We start from the raw sequence: 23,625 nt of genomic DNA on the forward strand, positions 1-23,625 counted from the left end.
CAGAATAATCAGAACTGAGAGAGGAGAAGGAGTACAAGGTGTGTGAGGAACGGGGAGAATGAAATCAGGGACAGGATGAACAATAAGCTTTAGAAAAGAAACCAGATTCACTGAAAGTGCAGGAAATGGAGAGCGGGAGAATCCAATTTGATGGTCACTATGTTTTGGGGGTTTTTTTAGGGAGGCTAGGTCATGCACTAAAGTGAAGCAACATCCCTCCTGGTTTAAAATTCTAGTTAGGTCCATCTACAAAACACTACATAGGCGTGTCTCTGTGGAGGTTAATGATAATACAATATAATCATATGTAATATGATTATATATATAGAACAACAATATATATAATAATCAAAGCCGCATGACTCAAAAAAAGTTAAGATGCAGTCTGGCCTCCTTAACACAACACATTAGGGCTTTGAAACTTGACCTGACCTGCACCCCCACCCTGGCCACAGGCTGCTTAACGGGACGAGGACCACTCATCCTCCTGTAAAATGGCCCATGTTCCTCCGGTTCTCGATGCCTTTCCCCATACAGTCCTTTCCTCTTTTCCGCATCCGCTGAAATGTTATCTGTGCCTTCTTTGTCCAGAGCATAATTAACTGCTTCTTTACGTAGCCTCTATGTTACTGTTTTTAGAGCATCCGCGTCTGTCTGCCTCCCCCTGCAGTCAGTACTCAGTCCCCAGCTGTGTGCACACACTGGGAACATCAGGAAGGGACAGTCTCTGATACAACTTTATATCCCACTTGACACAGAGTTCAAGGGATTTCATTACATTCCATCACGGTGAAATCATTAACAGAAAAGGTCAAACATCAGGGAGGTAAGAGGAGAACTTCAAACACAAGACAGAAACTCATCCTTCTGACAGGTGTTCTGAATAACAGGACCATTTCGCTTTTTACACATGTAGATATACTAGTTATTCTACACAGGACCTGGGAAACACTGCCCAACAGAAACAGATGGCCTTTACCATCCTCTCTCTCCAGGAATCTTTGTGCCTGTTAATAAGTGTATCAGGGTGCCTGGCTGGCTCAGTCAGTACAGCGTCTGACTCTTGATTTTGAGATCGTGAATTCGAGCCCCATGTTGGGGGTAGACATTAAAAAAAAAAAAAAATTAAATCTGTAAAAGAAAATAATCAAATAAGGAGGAGGGGAAAATATGTCTAACTATGACCTATAGGAGCTCAGAACATCTCCCTTCAATACCTTGTCCTCTCTAATGTTCGTTAGACAATTCCAATTTAATGAGCATGAGGTCAGAACCAAGTAATGTCACAAGTGCTCAACAGCTCATCAAGGACAAGATACGTGGCTCCTACACACAAGCACCACAAACTTAGTGGCTCACTTTAATAATTTTTAATGTTTATTTATTTTTGAGAGAGAGACAGAGCATGAGCAGGGGAGGGGCAGAGAGAAAGGGAGGCACAGAACCCAAAGCAGGCTCCAGGCTCTGAGCTGCCAGCACAGAGCCCGATGAGGGGCTCAAACCCATGAACCGTGAGATCATGACCCAAGCCAAGGCCAGACGCTCAACCGACTGAGCCACCCAGACGCCCCATCGGCTCACTTTAAAGACTAGAAGTAGACGGAGTGCCTGGATGGCTCAGTCGGTTAAACCTCCAACTTTGGCTCAGGTCATGATCTCGCCATTCTTGAGCTCGAATCCTGCATCAGGCTCTGTGCTGACAGCTCAGAGCCTGGAGCCTGCTTCAGATTCCACATCTCCCTCTCTCTATGCTCCTCTCCTGCTCATGCTCTCTCTTTCTCAAAAATAAACAAACATTTAAAAAAATTTTTTTTAATAATAAAAAAAATTTACTGCATTTAATGAGGAGTCAGAGCAGCTATTCATTTTTTTTCCCCCTGATCATCCAAGTTTTCTTTAGTGAGCACACAATTTATCTGACTTAATTCTACAATTCAGAGGTCTTACTAATTTAGGCCTTTAGTCATTCCCAACCACTAGAAAAAAAAAACAAAAAACAAAACTACTCCAAATAGTTCATTCCACAGCCTTAATTTCAGTCTAGGGCTTCTAACCACAGGCCCCATCCTCCTCACTAATACTCGCTCTAGAACACGTTCTCTCAGCTTCTCTTGGGAAGAAATGTGACCTACCTGGATCTCCTCCCGAGAAAGCTGCATTGAGTTCTGCACGAAGTCTGGGGGTTCCTCCCATCCTCCTTCCTGGGTCTCCAGGTTGTGGTAGTAATAGTATCCACCCTTCACCCAATGCTTCACCCATTTGCTGTTGTTATCTCCTGACAGAAAATAAAGGACAGATAAAAGAAACCCAGAGCCACACTTCCCACACTCCTACGTCTAAAACAGCAGGGTTATTCTGGCTGCATTAACGGTCTAAATAGAACCATTCCAAAACCCTGTTTCTTATATCTCTAAGAGTAAAGGGGCATCCTGAGTCCCTCCAAAATGATGGCTTTGTAATGTCTCAGCTCACTCATTTCAACGTCATAAAAAGAAAATACGAAGTCCAATTGTGGAACTAACCTTGACTAACTTTATTCCTTCTAAAGCCTGCATGTGAGAACTTGGCACGTCAGAAAACTAATCTGATGAAAAGATTTGCAACCATTCAGCCTCTCCAGTTAATAAAAAAAAAAGGCCATGCAATGGGATGAAAAATCTTACCTTTATTCCCCCTCCTTCTGAAGATTAACTACTTTTAACTAGCATCTATTGGATTAGGTAATCAGAACTAATGACACTCTATGAAAGACAACTAGTCAAATATTTTGATCCTTCTTGCTTGCCTTTTCAGAAACTGACCTTTTTATTTTTTTTAAATTTTTTTTCAACGTTTTTATTTATTTTTGGGACAGAGAGAGACAGAGCATGAACGGGGGAGGGGCAGAGAGAGAGGGAGACACAGAACCGGAAACAGGCTCCAGGTTCTGAGCCATCAGCCCAGAGCCTGATGCGGGGCTCGAACTCACGGACCGTGAGATCGTGACCTGGCTGAAGTCGGACGCTTAACCGACTGCGCCACCCAGGCGCCCCGAAACTGACCTTTTTAACACAGCTGCCTTTGCAGGGGAGGGGGTGTTTTTTTGTTTTTTAAATAGAGACATTACCTCCTCAGGGACTTTAAAACAAGCCTACCTTCCAAGCTTCTGGACTAAGACACCTTTCCCTACAGTTGCCCCCAGAGATTTGAGCTCTTCCTTTCAGGGCACAGATTTCTTTCCCAATAACTCACCTGCTGCCAGTTTTTTCTTCTTGGCCTCAGCAAGGTCACTCTGGTAAGTGTCACCACACTCAGGGATGACTCCATACAAGCCGACATCAGGGGAACGAAGGGCGCTCAGTGTTTTGCCAACATCACCACTGTCCACCGCCTCATTGATGGCATAGATTCCGAGGGCAACTATCCCAGAAGAGAAGGGTCACAAGAATAGTTCAGAAGTGTCTAAATGCGCACACTACGTCACCACGGCAGACTGTCCCCTGCCCCGCTCCGGCTCTCTATCAAGCTGGAAGGGGGGACACCGCACCACCCCCCACCCCCCACCCCGCCACGGAAACAGAAATAAAACACCCATACGTACACCTCTGTGCTTCCTGGGTGTCTTTGTTGGACTGCCAGATTCCACCTTGAATCTCATCCAACCATAACACCGCTGACTCATCCTGGGTTTCCTACACACCATTAAAGCAAAACAATATCAGAGTCATGACATTAGGGTACAAGAGATCAAGCGGACTTCTGAGACTCAATTAGAGGCAGAAGAAGTTCCAAACATACAAGACATATCGAACGGCCAACTGGAAGAGGCTGGGCATTGAAACCTGGTCAAAGCTTATGAGACATGCCTCAGATACAGGGGACGGATTACATGAACATGGATGCAAGGGGCTCAGGAAGTCACGAGCAGCTAGGAGCGGCAAAGGACCAAACTGGGAAGGGACCTGGGACTTCGTTAGTGCGACGAGGGCCACGGCACGAATAGGAACATGTGGTACTTTTTTAGAAGGCCCCTTTGACATCAATATTGAAAGGAAGTTAATATTCTCTATGACTGCTGTTTTTAAGATTGCCAGACTTCACCACAGGTAAAGCCAGGAGTCATTACAGGCAATCTAAACTTATCCCCAGCTTATATTCTAAACCTTGAACGTTACGTCAGTTGTTGGAAACTTAAAAACACATTTCCACACAGAAACATAATAAACAGTGATTAGTTTGCTCAGCATGGCCAACAAAAGTCTCACTGGTCCACAGTGCAGTCCAGGTTGAATACTGGGGATTGATAGGAAATAAAACCGGTGGCTTGCTTCCCTCTTTCTAAGTAAGTCTTAGACATTTTTTTTTAAGTAGCTTATTGGCGATCGTTTGCGCTGAAAGACATGTCAAACAGACTTGGATTGGCAGAAATGTCCTCCAGTATCTTCTAATTTCCAAGAATCTGGCTAACACTCTGTGACTTGGGCAAGTCACTAGGGATTAGCCCCAGGTACTCACTGCTGTGAGGGGACAGATTCTACCATATCCACCTGTGTCAGTGTCAGAGTCAGAACTGGAAACCTCTGATACCAACTTAGATTTCAGCGGTCATACTGAGGTTACAGAAGTTTCAACCGTCTCCCAACAGTGAGGGTCCTCTGTTTGTTAATGTCTCCAAAAGTCTTAATAGAAAGCACCAATACTGAAGATTAATACAGCAGTCTTCTCCAGAAAAGACAAGACACTTCAGGTTTTGAAGTGGCCAGGCTGCGAGAGTCATGTTTGAGGTGATCCTGGCAGATCCAATAAAATTAACTGTTTCTCAGGCTTGAGCTAACAGCATTTGGGGTAAATAGCAGATCAAAACTCCATTCTAAGCGCTTGGTGTAAATATAACCTGCCAAGGCACCAATGAGACAACTGGGAGCAGGAACTACAATTACGCTGCCAGAGGAAGCAGGGCAAAACAGACCTTTTCAGTGTCCTCAGGAGGCCCAACAGTCTAGCAAAACCTCAGAGGAAGCTTCCCTTTCCTCCCACATTATTGTGGAGAGAGACACAATGTTGCAATCAGCAGAGCGGAGGCAGTGGCCAAAGCACCTTGGTGACAGGAGAAAGCCAAAGGAAGCCATGGGACGTTGAAAGCTGTGGTGTATTCCTTTCAAATGCAGAGTTTTAGGAAGAAAGGTCATTTAAGCAAATTAAGGTAAATGCTGGGCTTAGAATCTTAAGAGGCGCTGTCCCAATTTTAAGAAACTGACACTGGGGAAAGGAAATGAGTACATGGACAAATAGAATGCATGAACATATCACCTAAGAGCTTCAGAAGTTAGTACGTTCCTACCACTAGTCACTTTCTGGTACTGAAAACAAAACGGCCGCACACGATCCCCCTAAAATCATATCAATAAATACTGGAAATGCTAAGCAATAGTTTCAACGGGAGACAATATGGTGAGTCAGCTCCAGGTCTGTGACAACGTAAACTGAGAAACCACACACTAGAGGGCTGGAGGCGTAATCTCCAGAAGAGGTAGCCTGAAAGTCGTCGCACATAAAAACAAAAGTATTCCCACAGAACCAGGTCCTTTTTGGTTCACTTTTAGGTTAATCGCACATCAGATACCCCTGAGCAGAAATCTACTGTACACAGAGCTGGGAGGTTTGGCACAATGTTCCCTGCATTCAGAGAAAGGCCCAGCTTACCAAGAATTCTGACCATTCCGAGTTGTGCCTTCTCTGCCCCAGGCAGACTAAGGCAAAACAATCAAAACAAACACATGCACGCTCCCCTAAGAAGGGGGCGGGCGGGCGGGCGAGAGAAGCGGAAGTGGAAGCGAGAGCAGCGGAAGCGGAAGCGAGAGAAGGGAACAGATGGGTGTGTCGGGTGTGGCAGGGAAAGATGGTGTAGGAATGGCCGTCACCAGACTGAAGGAGGAAAGAGACACACACCACCTCATCCCAGTGTAAGGAAAGGACAGGTTCCCTCAGCTCCCATCAGATCAAATAAGATGACAAAAAACCCAGATGCCCCCACACACTCTAAAGAGACCACCCAAGATTAACACAAATCATTGAGCAGAGAGTTAAAACTCTAGGCTAGATACCGTGGAGAATACCGAGATAAAAGACTTAATGTGAAAATGCTACATAAAATATACTGAAATTCTGCCCCTTAACAAGGCTGACACTTGCACACTGGCTGCATTCAGAAGAGGTAAAGAGACAGAAACCAGAAATAAGAACCAAAAAGAGTGGGCAATGATTGTAGGTAAATACGGGGAAAGGAAAGGGAGAAGGGGCAAAGAGTGGCCATTCTGTCTGTGTGTGCACAGCACAAACTCACACACCTCCATAGGGCACTTCTTACCCCTTAAGTCTCTCCTGTTACATGGGGCATGATTTGCATGTGTGACGACAGATAAAATATTATTAAATTATTAACGAATATTGGGGCGCCTGGGTGGCACAGTCGGTTAGGCGTCCGACTTCAGCCAGGTCACGATCTCGCGGTCCAGGAGTTCGAGCCCCACGTCAGGCTCTGGGCTGATGGCTCAGAGCCTGGAGCCTGTTTCCGATTCTGTGTCTCCCTCTCTCTCTGCCCCTCCCCCGTTCATGCTCTGTCTCTCTGTGTCCCAAAAATAAATAAACGTTGAAAAAAAATTTTTTTTAATTATTAACGAATATTAATTTAATATTAAATAACACTGAGATATTACTTATCATCATACATGCAAACCATGCCACATATACACACACACACACAAACTACGCCATACATATATACACACATCAACACACACATACATGCATCTATACAACACACGCATCAACAACGCAACACAAGCACTCAACAATCCGAAGAGCAGTCCTATGGCCCGCTGGACTGGGTATTAATCCTTTAGTTGCTGCACAGCCAAAGTCCAGGGAAAGAGCAAGAACCGGGGGTGGCACACATTGTCAGGGCAGCAGCAGCGGACCAAACAAAAGTATCTCAATATTCCAACAACTGGTACAGTCGCGCTGGTGCACACCAGCTGATTTTTAGCCACGTGCACGTATGTATGTACACACACCGTGGGGGGGGGAGCAGAACAGAGAGTTACAAGTCATTCACACCTGTAATTATAAAAGGAGCCCTGGAGACTCCCTGATGTCCATGTCTTAGCATGCAGATATTACTAGCCAATGACTAGGAATCTACTTTAACAAGTATTCCAAAAACACTAAATTTAAATGGAGAGAGAAGTGACCATCAGTGAAAATAGTACAGTAAGGACTTCTGAAAATCCTCTCCTCCATAAAAGCAACAAAAACACTGGCAAAAGTCATCAGAGGCAACTTTTTCAAAACTACGTAAATTGACCAAATGCTTGCAGTAACCAGTTTATTCAAGAATAACCGCTGAATTTCATTAACAACTGTGAGCTTTGTGGCATTTCAAATGACCCCATTTCCATCTGTCTCCCCCCACCACACACACACACCTTCCTCAGAGCCCCTTCCATTCCCAGAGAACTGTCACTAGCTGACCTGGTAGGTAGATCCCTAGAAGACCAAGCAAGGCTGTCTTCATCTGAACTGACTTAGAGCATGCCCTGTGCAAACAGCCTTTTCTCCAGGGGCATTTATCAAAAACAGTAAGAGGCACTTGTTTAACATCACAAATGTCTAGAGCAATGGATAAAAATTAAGGCAAACGGTAAGCTAACCAAAAAGCTTAAAAAGGAAAATTTGAGAACGAGATGTCCACAGAGAGCTTTGGAAGCCTCTGACATACTCCTGAGATGGGAATCCAGAAGGCCATAATACATCTGTGAGTTGTGCACATGCTCAGAAAAGATCCGATAAGGCTGTAAGGGCTCACCTCTGGCCAACCTTGAAGTTTTGGGCAAGCATGAAGTGAAGGGTAAGACAGAATTGCAAAGTACCTGGCTGAGTGTTGAAGATGCACCCCAACATGCACACGGGCCCTCAGCAAAAGCTGGGAGCTTTATTGGTTCTAGGCATTTAAAAATACTCTGCCTATGGGCCCCTGGGTGGCTTAGTCAGTTGAGCGTCTGACTCTTGATTTTGGCTCAGGTCATGATCTCACAGTTTGTGAGTTTGAGCCCCACGTAAGGCTCTGTGGTGACAGTGTGGAGCTTGCTTGGGATTCTCTCTGTCCCTCACTCTCTGTCCCTCTCTCTCTCTCAAAATAAATAAACTTAAAAAAAAAAATACTCTGCCTAACCATTAGATGACTTCTAGCTAATTAAGCAGAGACTTCAGTGGCCACATATGACGCAACAGGATTGAAAGTCACTAAACAGACAACATTAACAAAAGACAACAATAAACCTTGAGGAAGGGATAGACTCTGATTTCCAGAGTTGCCCCATTATAAAATGTCCAGTTTTCAACAAAAAAATTACAAGACATGCAAAGAAACAAGAAAGCAAGATTTGACAAAGTACAACATCCATTCATGATAAAAATCCTCAACAAAGTAGGTTGAGAGGGGGGTGCCTGGGTGGCTCAGCTGGTTAAGGATCTGACTGTGGTTCAGGTTATGATCTCATGGTTTAGGAGTTCGAGCACCATATCGGGCTCAGAGCAGAGCCCGCTTCAGATCCTCTGTCCCCCTCTCTCTCTACCCCTTCCCCATTCATGCTCTCTCTCTTTCAAAAATAAATAAAAACTTAAAAATACATACTGTTAAAAAAAAAAAAGTAAGTTTAGAGGGAACATGTGTCAACATAATAAAGGCCATATATGAAGAACTCACAGCTAACATCATACTCAATGGTGAAAAACTGAGAGCTTTCCCCCTAAGGTCAGGAACAAGACAAGGATGTCCACTCTCACCACTTTTATTCAACATAGTACTGAAGTCCTAACCACAGCAATGAGAAAGAAAAAGAAATAAAAGGCATCCAAATTGATATGGAAAAAGTAAAACTTTCACTATTTGCAGATGACATGGTATCATATATTGAAAACCCTGAAGTCTCCACCAAAACACTGCTGGAACTGATAAATGAATCCAGTAACATCACAGGATACAAGATCAACATAGAGAAATCCATTGCGTTTCTATACACTAATAATGAGGTAGCAGAAACAGAAATTAAGGAAACAATCCCATTTACAATTGCACCAAAAATAATAAAATACCTGGGAATAAACTTAACCAAAGAGATAAAAGACCTGAACTCTGAAAACTCAAAAACTACCGATGAAAGAAATTGAAGATGACACAAATGGAAAGACATTCCATGCTCATGGATTGGAAGAATTAATATTGTCAAAATGTCCATACTACCCAAAGCAACCTACAGATTTAACGCAATCCTCATCAAAATACCAACAACATCTTTCACAGAACTAATATAATCCTAAAATTTGTATGGAACCATAAAAGATGCTGAATACCCAAAGCAATCTTAAAAAAGAAAAACAAAACTGGAGGTATCACAAACCCAGGATTTCAAGTTATACTACAAAGCTGTTGCAATCAAAACTGTATGGTACTAGCACAAAAAAAGACACATGGATCAGTGGAGCAGAATAGACAGTCCAGGAATAAACCCACGATTACACGGTCAATAATCTTCAATAAAGGAGGCAAGAATATGCAATGGGAAAAAGTCTCTTCAACAAATGCTGATGGGAAAACTGGACAACTACATGCAAAAGAACGAAACTGGACCACTTTCTTACACCATCCACAAAAGTAAACTCAAAATGGATTAAGAACCTAAACGTGAGACCTGAAACCACAAAAATCCTATAAGAGAGCCCAGGCAGTAATTTCTCTGACAGGGGCTGGCCATAGCCAACATTTTTCTAGATATGGCTCCTGAGGCAAGGGACTACATCAAAATAAAAAGCTTATGCACGGCAGAGGAAATGATCAACAAAACTAAAAGACAACTTACTGAATGGAAGAAGATATTTGCAAATGACATATCTGATAAAGGATTAGTATCCAAAATATGTAAACAACTTATACAACTCAACACCCAAAAAACAATCCAATTAAAAATGGGCAGAAGACAGGAAGGCACATTTCCCCAAAGACATACAGATGGCCGACACATGAAAAGATGTTCAATATCACTAATAATCAGGGAAATGCAAATCAAAACCAAAATAAGATATCACCTCACACCTGTCAGAATGGTTAAAATCAAAAGCACAAGAAACAACAAGTGTTGGCAAGGATATGGAAAAAAAAGGAACCCTTGTGCACTGTTGGTGGGAGTGCACACTGATACAGTCACTGTGGAAAAGAGTATGGGGGTTCCTCAAAAATTAAAAATAGCTCTCTCCTTTTCTCCACCATCATGGTATGTGCAGTTGACAGTTCCTCACCATGTCTTCTCAAAGACTCTCAGGATAAAGCAATTCCTGGCCAAGAGACAAGTGCAGAATCGTTCCATTCCCCATTTTTCCAGGAGGGATGAAAACTGGTAATAAAATCAGGTACAACTCCAAGAGGAGGCACTGGAGAAGAACCAAGCTGGGTCTGTAAGGAATTCCACATGAGATGGCATACATATTTATGCTGCTCATATCCTGTCACTATATAAGCATCATTACTACCTGAACAATAGACATGTTTTATCCAGGAAATGATTCTTCTGTTACTTTGCTTCTGCACCAGTAGGTTGGTTCAGTAATAAAGATGTGAGATGTTTTGCTTGGAAAAAAATTAAAAATACAACTACCATATGATCCAATAATTCCAACTACTGGGTATTTATCCAAAGAATACAAAAAACACTAATTTGAAAAGACATATGCACCCTTATGTTTCTAGCAGCATTATTTACAATAGCCAAATAATGGAAGCAGCCTAACTGCCCATCAATAGATGAATGGATACAGAAGATGTGGTATTCTCATACAATGGAATACTACTCAGCTATAAAAAAGAATGAAATCGGGGGGGGGGGGCGGTGCCTGGGTGGCTCAGTCAGTTAAGCGTCTGACTTTGGCTCAGGTCATGATCTCACCGTCTGTGAGTTCAGCCCCGTGTCGGGCTCTGTGCTGACAGCTCAGAGCCTGGAGCCTGCTTCGGATTCTGTGTCTCCCTCCCTCTCTGCCCCACCTCTGCTCATGCTCTGTCTCAAAAATAAATTTAAAAAATCACACACACACACACACACACACACACACACACACACACACAAAAGAATGAAACTGGGGCACCTGGGTGGCTCAATTGGTTGCACATCCGACTTTGGCTCAGATCATGAACTTGCAGATCATGAGTTCGAGCCCCGCATCAGGCTCTGTACTAATAGCTTAGAGCCTGGAGCCTGCTTCGGATCCTGTGTCTCCTTCTCTCTCTGTTGTTTCCCTGCTTGTTCTCTTACTCTCTTTCTCTCAAAAATAAATAAAGATTAAAAAAATTAAAAAAAAAAATCTTGCCATATGCAATGACATCGATAGAGCTAAAGAGTATTATGCTAAGTGAAGTAAGTCACTCAGAGAAAGACAAATACCATATGATTTCACTCATATGTGGAATTTAAGAAACAAAACAAATGAATAAAAAGAAAAACAGACTCTTAACTACACCAGATGGTTACCAGAGGGGAGATGGGTGGAGGGTATGGGTGAAATAGATGACGGGGATTAAAGAGTACACTTACCATGATGAGCACTGAGTAATGTACAGAACTGTTGAATCATTGTATCATATACCTGAAACTAATATAATATAATATAATATAATATAATATAATATAATATAATGTAATTATACTGGAATTAAAATTTAAAAAGGGAATAACAAGAAAAAAAGAAAATTCTATGAAACTACCAAAGTGAAAAAAAGAAACAGGAAAGCATGGTTCAAACAGGGGAAAAAAGCAAACAGACTTAAATTATCTATTTTAAATATGTTCAAAGAATTAAAGGAAACCATGTCTAAAGAACTTAAAGTATAAGAACAGTATCTTACCAGAGAATAGCAATAAAGAAACAAATTATTTTTTTAAAAATGAAATTCTGGAGTTGAAAAGTACAATAACTGAGACGAAAAATTTACTGGAGGGACTCAGCAGATTTGATCACGCAAAAGAAAGAGTCAGCGAACTTGAAGATGACAGGTCTGTTTGTGTATTTATTTTAAAGTTTATTTATTTTACTTATTTTGAGAGAGAGAGAGAGAGAGAGAGAGAGAGAGAGAGAGAGAGAGAGGAGAGAGGAGAGAGAGAGAACCCCCAGCAGGCTCTGTGCTGTCAACACAGAGCCCAGCTCAGGGTTCAAACCCACGAACCATGAAATCATGATGTGAGCTAAAACTGAGAGTCAAATGCTTAACCATTTGGGCATCCACCCAGGCACCCGAAGATGGGTCAATTTAAATTTACAGTCTGAGTAACAATATCCAGTCTAAGGAACAGTTATGAAAAAAGAATGAGAAAAAATGAATCAAGCCTCAGAAATCTGTGGACACCATTAATAATATCAATATACGCAAAACAGAATTCCCAGAGGGCAACAAGAAAGGGAAGGAGGAATAAAGAATACTGGTAAAAAAATCCGAATAGGCCTATTAACAAACACAGACGTGGAAACACATTCTACAAAAACAAACAAACAAAAACATACGGCCATATGGCTTCGCTGGTGAATTCTACCAAACGTTTAAAGAACAATCACAGCAGTCCTTTAGAAACTCTTCTAAAACCTAGAAGAGGAAGTTATACTTCCCAGTTCATTCTTTGAGGCCGGTATTACCCTGATACCAAAACCAGACACAAAGATATCACAAGAAAACTACAGACCAAATTTAAATTAAGATTTTTGTTCGCTAATTTTAGAACTCAGATGATTATTTTTAAAACCACTCCCAAAAATGGCTCAGAGGAACTGCTAAGCTGAGGCCTAAAAAAAGCCAATTCCACCAAATACTTGTCTACACAGCTGGGCCTGGCACTATCAAGCAAATTTTCCCCTAACTCCGCCCCCCTTCCTCCCCTTTTGATGGATCCTGAAAGTTACTCCCCTGCAAAAGGAAATGCTTCAAACTCTAGTCACATCCTCTAAAACTTTAACTCCCACGACCCAAACAAAAGGAGTAGTCAGGCTCACAGCATGTGAGAGCAGGTACAAGTTGTGTGATCCAGTGACTTTCCTTTTTTAGAGGTTTCCTTTTTTAGGGAACCAGACCTAGCGCATTCTCTCAAAGCCCACTCCTCTGTCAGTCAGATCTAAGATTCCTTCTGGACTTATATGGTAGCAAAAACAAACGCCACCACCACCGGCCCTCACAAAATCAGGGCAGCCAGGCCCCGGGTTAGATATTCTGAATCAGGAACAGAGTTAAAGCTTAGGAATCTGTATTTTTAAAATGACTTTTCAGGGCACCTGGGTGGCTCAGTCGGTTAAGCATCCGACTTTGGCTCAGGTCATGATTTCATGCTTCATTCGTGTCAGGCTCTGTGCTGACAGCTCAGAGCCTGGAGCCTGCTTCGGATTCTGTGTCTCCCTCTCTCTCACACAAATAAATACTAAAAAAAATTTTTTTAAATAAAATAAAATGACTTTTCAAGCGTTTTCACAATCTGCCAAGTTTGGGAAGCTCTGGTCCAAATGGTCCAAAATTAATATCAAAGACAGAGAACGCCATTTACAACCGCTTCTCACCCAAGTAATTATCACATTAGATCCGATCCCTTTTTCTCAGTTTCCGGACTACAAAATAGGACTTGTGTTTCACATCACTGACATTCTGCACCATGATGTGCCTCTTAAGTGAAATCTGGTACTTGCTGTATTTATATGATTAGGACACGGTAATGCCAACTACTCTCCTGACAATGCAATCAAAGGGGGCCAATCAACATTACAGTGTTAGCCACAACCCCTCATCCCAGCCCATGCTTACAGAGCCTGCATCAGCGGGAGCATACAAAAGCCTCAATAACACAAAAGTTCTGGTCTGTTTTTCCACCTTTGGTTTCCCAGAAAGAATGTGATCCCCTAAACTAAAAATTTATTTTGGGGTCGGTGGGGGGGGGGGGGAGGTGGTGCCTGGCTGACCCTACCAGTAGAGAGACCCTTGATCTCAAGGTTGTGAGTTCGAGACACCCATTAGGTATAGAGATTACTTAAAAATAAAATTAAAAAAAAAAAAAAAGATTTTTCTTTTAGTTCTTCTGCTTGCTACCAGACCTCACTGTAGGGATCCTCTCAGTCAGAAAAGAAAGGTGTGGTCCCCCCCTATGTAACTGTTATTACTTAGGAAGAACCTAAAAGGAGATCCATCACAATTAGAAAAACAGAAGTAATTATGTCTTAATCATGCAACTAACATCTGAGGGCCTACCATATACAAAGAAACTTCCTACTCAGCAACATGATAAAAAGAGGTACATATCTTGTCCATTTCCGTCAACAACCTAGCTGAGAGGTAAGACAAACTTTTTAAAAGGTGTGTTATAATCACCCACAAAAACTTTTATGTTCGTAGCAGTATTACTCCTAATAGCCATAAAGTAGAAACAATCTATGTGTCCATCAGCTCATGAATGGATATAAGTAAAATGTGGTACAGCCATACAGTGGAACATAATTTGACAGTAAAAAGAAATGATGTACCCCCAACACATGCTACAACTTGGATAAACCAAGCTAAATGAAAGAAGCCAATCACAAAGGACCACATATTGTATGAGTCCATGTAGACGAAATGACCAGAAGAGGCAAATCCACCAACAGAAGCAGACTGCTGGTTGCCTCGAGCTGGAGAGACTAAGGGAAAATGAGAAGTGACTAATGAGTGCCAGGTTTCTCTCTGGGGTGACAAAAATCTTCTAAAATTGATTGAGGAGAGGGTCGCACAACTCTGTGAACAGAATAAAAACCGCTGAATTGTACGCTTTGAAATGGTGAGATATATGCTATGAGAGTTACATCTCAGTAAAGCCATTATAAAAAACATGGCATTTATCTACTAAAGCTTATGTGTATTCCCTATGACCCATCCATTCTACTTCTAAATGTACACCTAATTAATAGAAATGATACATATATTTACCAAGAGACATGTACTAAAATATTCATAGAAGCACTATTTGCAATAGCCAAAGAATGGGAAACAACCCCAAATTTACCAACGATGAATATATAACCCCGTGATGGAATAGCACACAACAATGAGAATGAACAAACTCATACGTCTTGCAGCTACACAGATGAATTTCACTAACATTATGTTGGGCAAAAGAAACCAGATATAAGAGAGTATAAAATGCTACTTACAGGCAGTTCAAATACAATTCAAATACAGGCAAAAATCAACCGTGGCATTAAAAATCAAGATAGTGGTTACCAGCAGGTGGGTGAGTGGGGGGTGGACAAGGACAGAAAAGGATGGGGTGGACAGTTCCGTTAAGCTTTTCATAATCTGAGTACCAATTACACAGGTATGCTCTTGAAAATTTATGGCACTTTTAATTCTCATATATACTAACGCAACTTACGTAACTTACACAATTTTGGCATTATGTTTCAACACAGAATTTACTTAAAGAGACACAAGAGATGTGTCTACAACAACAGAGAACCACAAAAACACCCAAATATGCACTGTCACGTCTCGTGTCCCTCCAGTGCTTGAGTGCAAAGGTGCCAGAAAACCGTCATCGAGGAAATGAAGGGAGACATTTCCTCTGTCTCTGAAGGGATGAGGGATGAAGTGCTCTGAAGGGAAAAGAACAATTTCAGTGCCACTCACCTGGGCCTTCTCTCTCTTTGCTCTGATCAGCGTGTCTTGGTAATGCTGGGCCACTTCTGCGAGAACCCCCTCAAGTTTAGCGGCAGGAATCTGCAGGGCCTGCAGAGTCTTTTGGGCATCACCTTCATCCAGGGCTTCGTTAATTAAACCAATGGCTAAAATCCCTAAATATGAAGGGACAAAGGTTATTTTCTTTTAATTAACAAATTATTTAAACAAATCTAAGTAATCATAAATCCACCCAAGCATGATTCAAATCATAACTTGACACCTATAATATTAAGCAGCATTTAATTTTTTTTTTGTATTTGTTTCATTTAAAGTAAACTCCCTGGTATCCATATTGCCACTGAAACCTCAAGTCTTTCTGTTTTATTTTTAATTGCTCTACCTGAAAAGTTGAGAGAATTTTCATGAAACTGGCTTTAATAATCTAGCTTTCAAGTACTTTGCAATGTGTAATCAAAACCATTTTGGATTCACAGCACGTCAGAGTTCAAAGAATCCTAAAAAGTCACCTGATCAACATCTTTATGTAAGAAAAGACTAGGCTTAGAGATTTCTTCTTCAAGATCACACCGCAAACAGGTGGCCGATGGCAGATCCAACCCAAGGCAAGGCTCTTCTCACTAACCAACGGCATTTTTCTTACAGGAAATACAAACTGAACGAGTTAAAACTAAAAACATTCACTCCTTAGGTATCTCAGGCAGCTGTACTACTTCTGTAAAGGCTCGGTGGTAGAAGAAAAATTTGGCTGACCTTTGACCCGAGTTTCTGAGATGAAGCCTCTGAACCCCTTGGAATTTCCTAAATGGTAGGATTATCTGTGTCATTCTTGCCGGGCTTCTAGGACCACACCTGAGTCTATCTATGCGATGGTCTCAGGACGGGGGCTGGTCATGCCGGCAAGACCAAGCACGAGATCAAAATACTGGGGCTTTGAGCCGTGTGATATCGTGGTATCAGCCCAGCCTGCCTATCTCCAGGGAGGGGAGGCAGACTAGAAACCGAATTCAGTTACATGGCCAACAACCAATCCTTCACAGGTAACGAAGCCCCTTAAGAACTCTGGACACCCCACACTCAGGTGAGCCTCCCTGGTTGTGACACACATCCTAAGGACACATAAGCTTCACATTTGAGACCCTACCAGACATCCCCCTACAGGTCTCCTTTTTCTGACCACTTCTGATTTGTATACTCTATAATAAAACTATCATCACAAACATAGGCTTTTCCCTGAGTTCTGCAAGGCACTCTAGCAAATTATTGAACCTGCGGGGGGGAGATTGAGGGAACCTCTGAATTTATAGCCAGTTGTTCAGAAGCGTGGTGACCTGGGAACTCCTTAGAGTTTGTGACTGGTGTCTGAAATGAGAGGAGTCTTAAGGAGGACTGTGCCCTGCACCCGCGCAAGATGACCTAACTCCAGGTAGTTAGTTAGCGTCAGAACTACTTGTTACAAAACGTTTAAAAATAAAAGATCATGTTCAAGGGACGTCCTGAATATTTTAGTTTTTATTACACACACACCTAATTGTAGCAGTTGCCTGAGGTTTTGAAAACAACATCTAACCTTAGCTTTTTGAGATACACACACACACACACACACACACACACACACACACACACATCCAATTTCCAAAAATCTTTCTAGGACTAGTGTTCAGAATCAGGTCGTGGAATCACACCATCTTTAATTGTGTCATTATTTGAGGGGATAATTAAATAGATTACTCACTCTCATGTTCCTCCTGCACCACCAGATTCACATGGTCCACACAAGCCTGAATGTCATTCCATGTAATAAATCCATTATTTTCTGCATGTGCCTGAGTTTTCAGTTTCATCAGCTCATCGAGATACCTGCCTCATTCCCCCAACAAAAAAGACAATAAAGGACAACATAAGAAAAGGGACCTTCAGGAGTGGCTCAGTCAGTTAAGCGTCCAACTCTTAGTTTCAATTCAGGTCGTAATCTCATGGCTTATGGGATCGAGCCCCACACTGGGCTCTGTGCTGTCAGCATGGGGACCTGCTTGGGATTCTCTCTGCCCTTTCCTTGTGTGTATGCATGTTTGCTTGCTCTCTCTCTCTCTCTTTCAAAATAAATAACATTAAAAAAAAAAAAAAGAAAAGAAAAGTAAAAGGAATCTTCAGGATTGTCACAGATGACAGGAATGAGAAGACTGGGAACAAATTATCCAAGGAACAAAGACAGCTAATGTATCCCAACAGTTTGACATACTCTGGAGGAAAACTTTGGGACTGAGGAGTTACCTTCAACAAAATGTGAAAATGTAAAGGCATCACTACTTCTTCCCTTTTTTTTTTTTTAAGTTTACTTTTTTCTTTTTATAATCTCTACACCCAATGTGGTGCTTGAATTCATCACCCCAAGATTGAGCGCACGCTCTGGCAAACGAGCCATCAAGGCGCCCCAGGATATCATTCATTCTTAACAGCCTGTTACATGTTCTAAATTCCACGTATCACCAACTAATAACCAGAGGCAGTGTCTCAACCAATTCCTAAAGACAAAAAAACAAGGCCATACACCAGCTAACAAAATATCATTAAGGGTCTCTGGCTGGCTCAGTCAGTATGGTGTGTGTCTCTTGATCTTGGGGTTGTGAGTTCAAGCCCTGCGTTGGGTGTAGAGCTTACTTTAAAAAAAAAAAAAAAAAAGGATATCACCATTAAGCAACTCTTACTGAATATTAAGTACTGATTTAAACAAGAAGTATCAACCAGAGTTAAAAACACTAGGTGATGGTTAAAGGGGAACTGGATATTTTGATGGTGCAAAGGTACGAAAAGAGATTATGCTAAGGGAAAAACATAAATATACATTAGAGGGATAAGTTGTCTCCCCAGTTCAAAGATCAATCTTAGTATTTCTAACGGTGACACAAGTAGATTTCATATGCCTCTAGTTAAGAGATATGAAACACACATCACCAAAAATGTTGACTTGAATCTTGACAACCCTTTGGATGTAATTTCCAATTTACAGGAATAAGCCAAATATCAGGAAGCAACCAGAACCCAAAGACAGAACATTTTATACAAATTGGTCCCCACTCTTTAACCAGTCGGCATCATGAAGACAGGAACCACGCTAGATTAGAAGATACCTAAGGGATACAACAGTCAGATGTAGCACATGGTCCTGCACTCGATCCTGGTTTGAAGAGACCAGGTGAAAAGGACAGTTTTGGAACAAGTGAAGAAGCATGAAAACGGACTAGGCTTAGAAGATACTAAAGCTGAAGTGCTGCTTTTGTCAGGGTAGAAGACAGCACTATTGTGGCTACAAAATAAGTACCTTCATTGTTCCAGATAAGCATATCTATATATTTAGGAGTCGAATGTCATGATAATAGGTAATTTACAATAAGTCATCCAGCATAACAGTTAATAAAGTGAATCAAAACAGGAAAAAAAAAGAAAAGAAAAGATCACACTAAGGTCACAATGCCTGAAAACGGGAGTGTTGCTGACCAGCAACAGAGTAAGAGCCGTCCGATGGACTCAAGCCGCCACTCTGGGCACCCACCTCTGACAGTTTTCTTCTTCAATATTGGTAAGGCCTGTCACGGAACTGCTCAACTGTTTCCACACGGTGTTCATGTCCCCCGACTCCAGCGCCCTGTTGATTAGGGCCACTGATGACAACATCTCCACTGCGACAGAGAGCTCAGGATGGGTGAGGTTATGCTGTACAGAGAGGGGGAGGGGGAGAAGGGGAGGACAGACATTCTTGGACACCAAGCAAGGTTACAAGTTTAATAAAGGCATAAGAAGTCTAAGCTTCTGGTTTATTTAATTAAAAAAAAAAAAAAAAAAGGCTCTGCCAACGACTCCAAGGGGCAGGTATCAAGTTCATGGCCACTCCATTTTGCTCACAAGCAGGACAGGTTCAGCTGACTTACCTCAGGACTCTGTTGCTGCAGGGTAGCCAGCTCTTTCTGATAAAGACCAGCAGCAAATGGAAACACCTGGGGCAGCTGGGCCTCGGGATTCATGAGCTCCAGAACCGTCTTCTCAGCAACACCCTTCTGGATGGCGGCGTTGATCGCTGCCACGGCTGTCAATCCTGGTAGAAAACAGGTGAGAAATGCAGCTGGCGTGGGAAGCCCCGAGGGGAAGGAGAGTCGTCTTCACAGAAGAAAGTTACATTCTGTGGATAAACTATCAGCCCTAATGTTTGAAGTGGAAATTTCATCTTTAAGGAACAGGCTCCCCCTTTGTATAAAGGTGAACCGGAGGCCAGGCCGACTGTATCTCCACTGTATCTCCACGAAGCTGTTTCAAAGGGTGGCCTCCCTTCTCCCTCACCCATATCTTCCTTCCACTCCAATTTATAAAACATCTTTCCAAAACGTCTCTTCCATCCCCTGCAGCCCGGCAAGTAGAGGACCAGCTCCTTAAGCTGCCACGCAAAGGTTTCCGGTCTTTCCAAGCCTTTATCTTACACAGCTCAGCTCCAAACACGTACAAAAATGTTATTTGAACCACCGTTGTTTCCAGACCTCTTTCACCTTCTATACCTCTACTCGCGCGTCCTTCCTTCCTCTCTCCCACGTTAGGAGCGTCCTTCTCCTTCTCCTCCCTCCTCCACCGTCCAGATCTTACCGATCAAGCCCCTAAGTCTCACCTCCCCCAACCGTCAGGTGCCTCCCGGCCCGAGTGAGCCTCCACGGGCTCAGCTCTGCTTTGAAAACCAGGGGAGCCGCCGCCGCCAGAGGCACCCGGTGGTGGATGGCGAGCGGGCCTGGGGAGGGGGCGAGGAGTGACGGAATCCGACCTCAGACGCCCCTTGTGACATCAGCCCCACTCGGCCTCTCAGGGGGGCTCTTACTTCTCTGATACTGCTGGGCAGCGCTGTTGGCAGCATCCACTCCAGACTGCAGTTCCTCCTTCTGCAGGGGATCCGCCTGGCCACCCTAAGAAAAGCAAACAACTTGGTTTTTCTTTTAAGTTTATTTACTTATTTTGAGAGAGAGAGGGAGAGAGAGAGGGAGGGGGAGTGCACAAACACGTGGGGGAGGTGCAAAGAGAGGGATAGAGGGAGAGAGAATCCCAAGCGGGCTCCAAGCCGTCAGGGTAGAGCCTGATATGGCTCGATCTCAATCTCAAAACTGCGAGATCATGACCCGAGCCGAAATCAAGAGTCACGGACTCTCAGCGACTGAGCCACCCAGGCGCCCCAAGCAAAGAACATTTATATAAGGATTCTCATGCCTACGCCTCCAGGTCTTATAGTTGTCGTATCTCAACAGCAGTCACAGGGACAAAGAACCAGAGGCCTAAGTGACAGCTTCAGGCTACGTGCAAAGTAGCAGCCCTGGGTAGAGCCAAAGCCCTTGCCAAATCTGGGGTAAGTGACTTTCCAGACACCAGTACATGTAAAAAAAAAGTTTGTGAGAAGCATCAAAATATTGAGATGAGATGTTTATAGACTCCTTAGCACATTAATGCTATTGACTTTGGCTGATATATGCTGGGAATCTGTATAATGTACACTGTCCTCATTCAGACAAAAAGAAAGCCACTCATATTTGTTCTAAAAACCCACTAAGTACAATTCCACCGTGTACTTTTACTGCACGTTAAGTACTTTCCCAGTGTTGGCCAGAGGAAACTAGTGACGTGTGTTTTCTTTTAAGTAGAAATTCCTGAAGTAAGAATGTAAAAAAAATTCAAGTTTTCCCCAATGGCATCTAGCTGGGGGATTAAGAAGGATGCTTCAGTGAAAGGGTGGTCAGGTTCGGAGGGTGGGTGTGTTTAAGAAGATTTACAACTCTAAAAGCAAAAGACTCGGGGCGCCTGGGTGGCTCAGTCGGTTGGGCGTCCGACTTCGGCTCAGGTCACGATCTCGCGGTCCGTGAATTCGAGCCCCGCGTCGGGCTCTGTGCTGACAGCTCAGAGCCTGGAGCCTGTTTCGGATTCTGTGTCTCCCTCTCTCTCTGACCCTCCCCCGTTCATGCTCTGTCTCTCTCTGTCTCAAAAATAAATAAATGCTAAAAAAAAATTAAAAAAAAAAAATAAATAAAAGCAAAAGACAGCTAAAAACACTGTGTATTTCACCTGAGGACTTTTTTTTTTTTTTTTTTTTTGAGAGACGGAGCACAAGTTGGGGAAGGGAAGAGAGAGAGAGGGAGACACAGAATCCGAAGCAGGCTCCAGGCTCCGAGCTGTCAGCCCAGAGTCCGATGCGGGGCTTGAACTCACGAGCTGTGAGATCATGACCTGAGTGGAAGTTGGACGCCCAACCGACCTAGCCACCCAGGCGCCCCCGAGGACTTTTTTTTTTTTAAGTAGGCTTTATGCCCACCACGGGGCTTGAACTCAGGACCTTGAGATCAAGAGTCGAGCTGAGATCAAGAGCCAGACTCTCAACCAACTGAACCACCCAGGCACCCCACTTGAGGATATTTTAAAAACCTACATTTAGGGGCACCTGGGTGGCTCAGTTGGTTAAGCATCTAACTTTGGCTCAGGGCATGATCTCCCGGGTCATGAGTTCGAGCCCCACATCAGGCTCTGTGCTGACAGCTCGGAGCCTGAAGCCTGCTTTGGATTCTCTCTCTCTCTCTCTCTCTCTCTCTCTCTCTCTCTCTGCCCCTTCCCTGCTCACACACTCTTTCTCTCTCAAAAATAAATACACATTAAAAAAAAATTTTTTTTTCAATAAATAAAATCCTGCATTTATATGCGGGAGTAAAAGTTATACTAAAAACTATGGGTGATACTATAACTATAGGGGAAAAAGCCTCCATAAATATCTTTAAACGATACAGGATCGAATACAGGATTCGAATGGCTACATGTGAAAGCTTGCGGGTTCGACCCAGGACACTTTTACCTGTCTCTTCTGCTGTCTATCACCCAGGAGCTGCTTGAGGTACCAGTCACCGTTCTGCTGCTGCAGCCCTCGAAGGCCCAGCGCGGGGGACTGCAGAGCCTTGAACAAGGCCAGTGCAGCGCCCTGCTCCAAGGCCAGATCCACATTTGCTAATGCAGAAGAAGCTGAGGAAGAAAAAAGACCAAAGCTTAAGAAAACACTTTGTAAACATCGGTCTAGAGTATTTTTCCCTCCCCCAAACCAATCTCAATTTCAGATGAGGGAAATATAGTTCAGATGGCCTTTATTCTGGAATATCACAGAAGCACAGGATCTTGGCATTGGAAGAGAATCTTAAAGGCATCAAGTCCAGGGGCCCCAGCCGGGCTGTTCATCAGAGTTAAAAGATTCCTGGACCACGCCTCAGGCCTACTTAAAAGCTTCCAGATGTAGACACCCTGGCACCACTATGGGTAGCACTAAAAGAGGCATCAGTACAAACCAATTCGTGTCTAAATTCCCTCTAAATGCCAAATTGTTGCCTAAACTACCACACAGGAGAAAGTTTCTCCCATGGCAACTTACTACATCTTTGGGCAATTTTGTTTTAAAAAACAAAACAAAACAAAAACTATTAAAGTTTTCACCCTAGTGTTGACACTTGAATACATCCAGTCCCTCTTTCCCCATGACAGTCTACCCCAGGAGAAACAGCCTTAGTTCCTCTTTATAGCATCAGTCCGAATCCCTTCATTATCCCCCATCTCCTAAACACACTCCACCCAGGAGTCAGAGCCCAGATAGCAAAGGTGGTCTGACCATGTGGAATGGAAGGGGCTGTCTACACCCTCTCGATATTCTCTACTTCTAGTCATAGAACCTGAGGTCACATAAGGTCTTTTACATCTGGCAGTGAAAACCTAGATGTTCCTTTACCTGAAAATAATAAAGACACCTTCCCCATAGTGTTATTGCTCAGATTAAATAAAATCAATGTACACAAAAGCACTCTGCATATTGTAAAATAAATAAGGTATTAGGTTGGAAGTCAGAATACAGT

At 42.9% G+C, this 23,625-nt stretch overlaps 1 protein-coding gene across 1 annotated transcript in view; it reads right to left on the reverse strand.

Annotated features, from left to right (window-relative positions):
• Positions 1-23,625, reverse strand: part of IQGAP1 (IQ motif containing GTPase activating protein 1) — a 103,574-nt gene that overhangs the window by 30,325 nt on the left and 49,624 nt on the right. Inside the window, exons 10-18 of the mRNA XM_047086607.1 lie at positions 22,587-22,750; positions 20,580-20,664; positions 19,651-19,814; positions 19,275-19,435; positions 17,457-17,581; positions 15,713-15,876; positions 3,581-3,671; positions 3,232-3,399; positions 2,133-2,275 (exon numbers count right to left, since the gene is read on the reverse strand). Of these exons, the coding sequence (XP_046942563.1) occupies positions 2,133-2,275; positions 3,232-3,399; positions 3,581-3,671; positions 15,713-15,876; positions 17,457-17,581; positions 19,275-19,435; positions 19,651-19,814; positions 20,580-20,664; positions 22,587-22,750 (1,265 nt within the window). The remainder of the gene's footprint in view (positions 1-2,132; positions 2,276-3,231; positions 3,400-3,580; positions 3,672-15,712; positions 15,877-17,456; positions 17,582-19,274; positions 19,436-19,650; positions 19,815-20,579; positions 20,665-22,586; positions 22,751-23,625) is intronic.

This window comes from Lynx rufus, unplaced genomic scaffold (assembly GCF_022079265.1).
Source record: "Lynx rufus isolate CCGP_SWC_20201006 ecotype Redwood Valley unplaced genomic scaffold, mLynRuf1.p SCAF_21, whole genome shotgun sequence".
NCBI classification, from domain to species: Eukaryota; Metazoa; Chordata; class Mammalia; order Carnivora; family Felidae; genus Lynx; species Lynx rufus.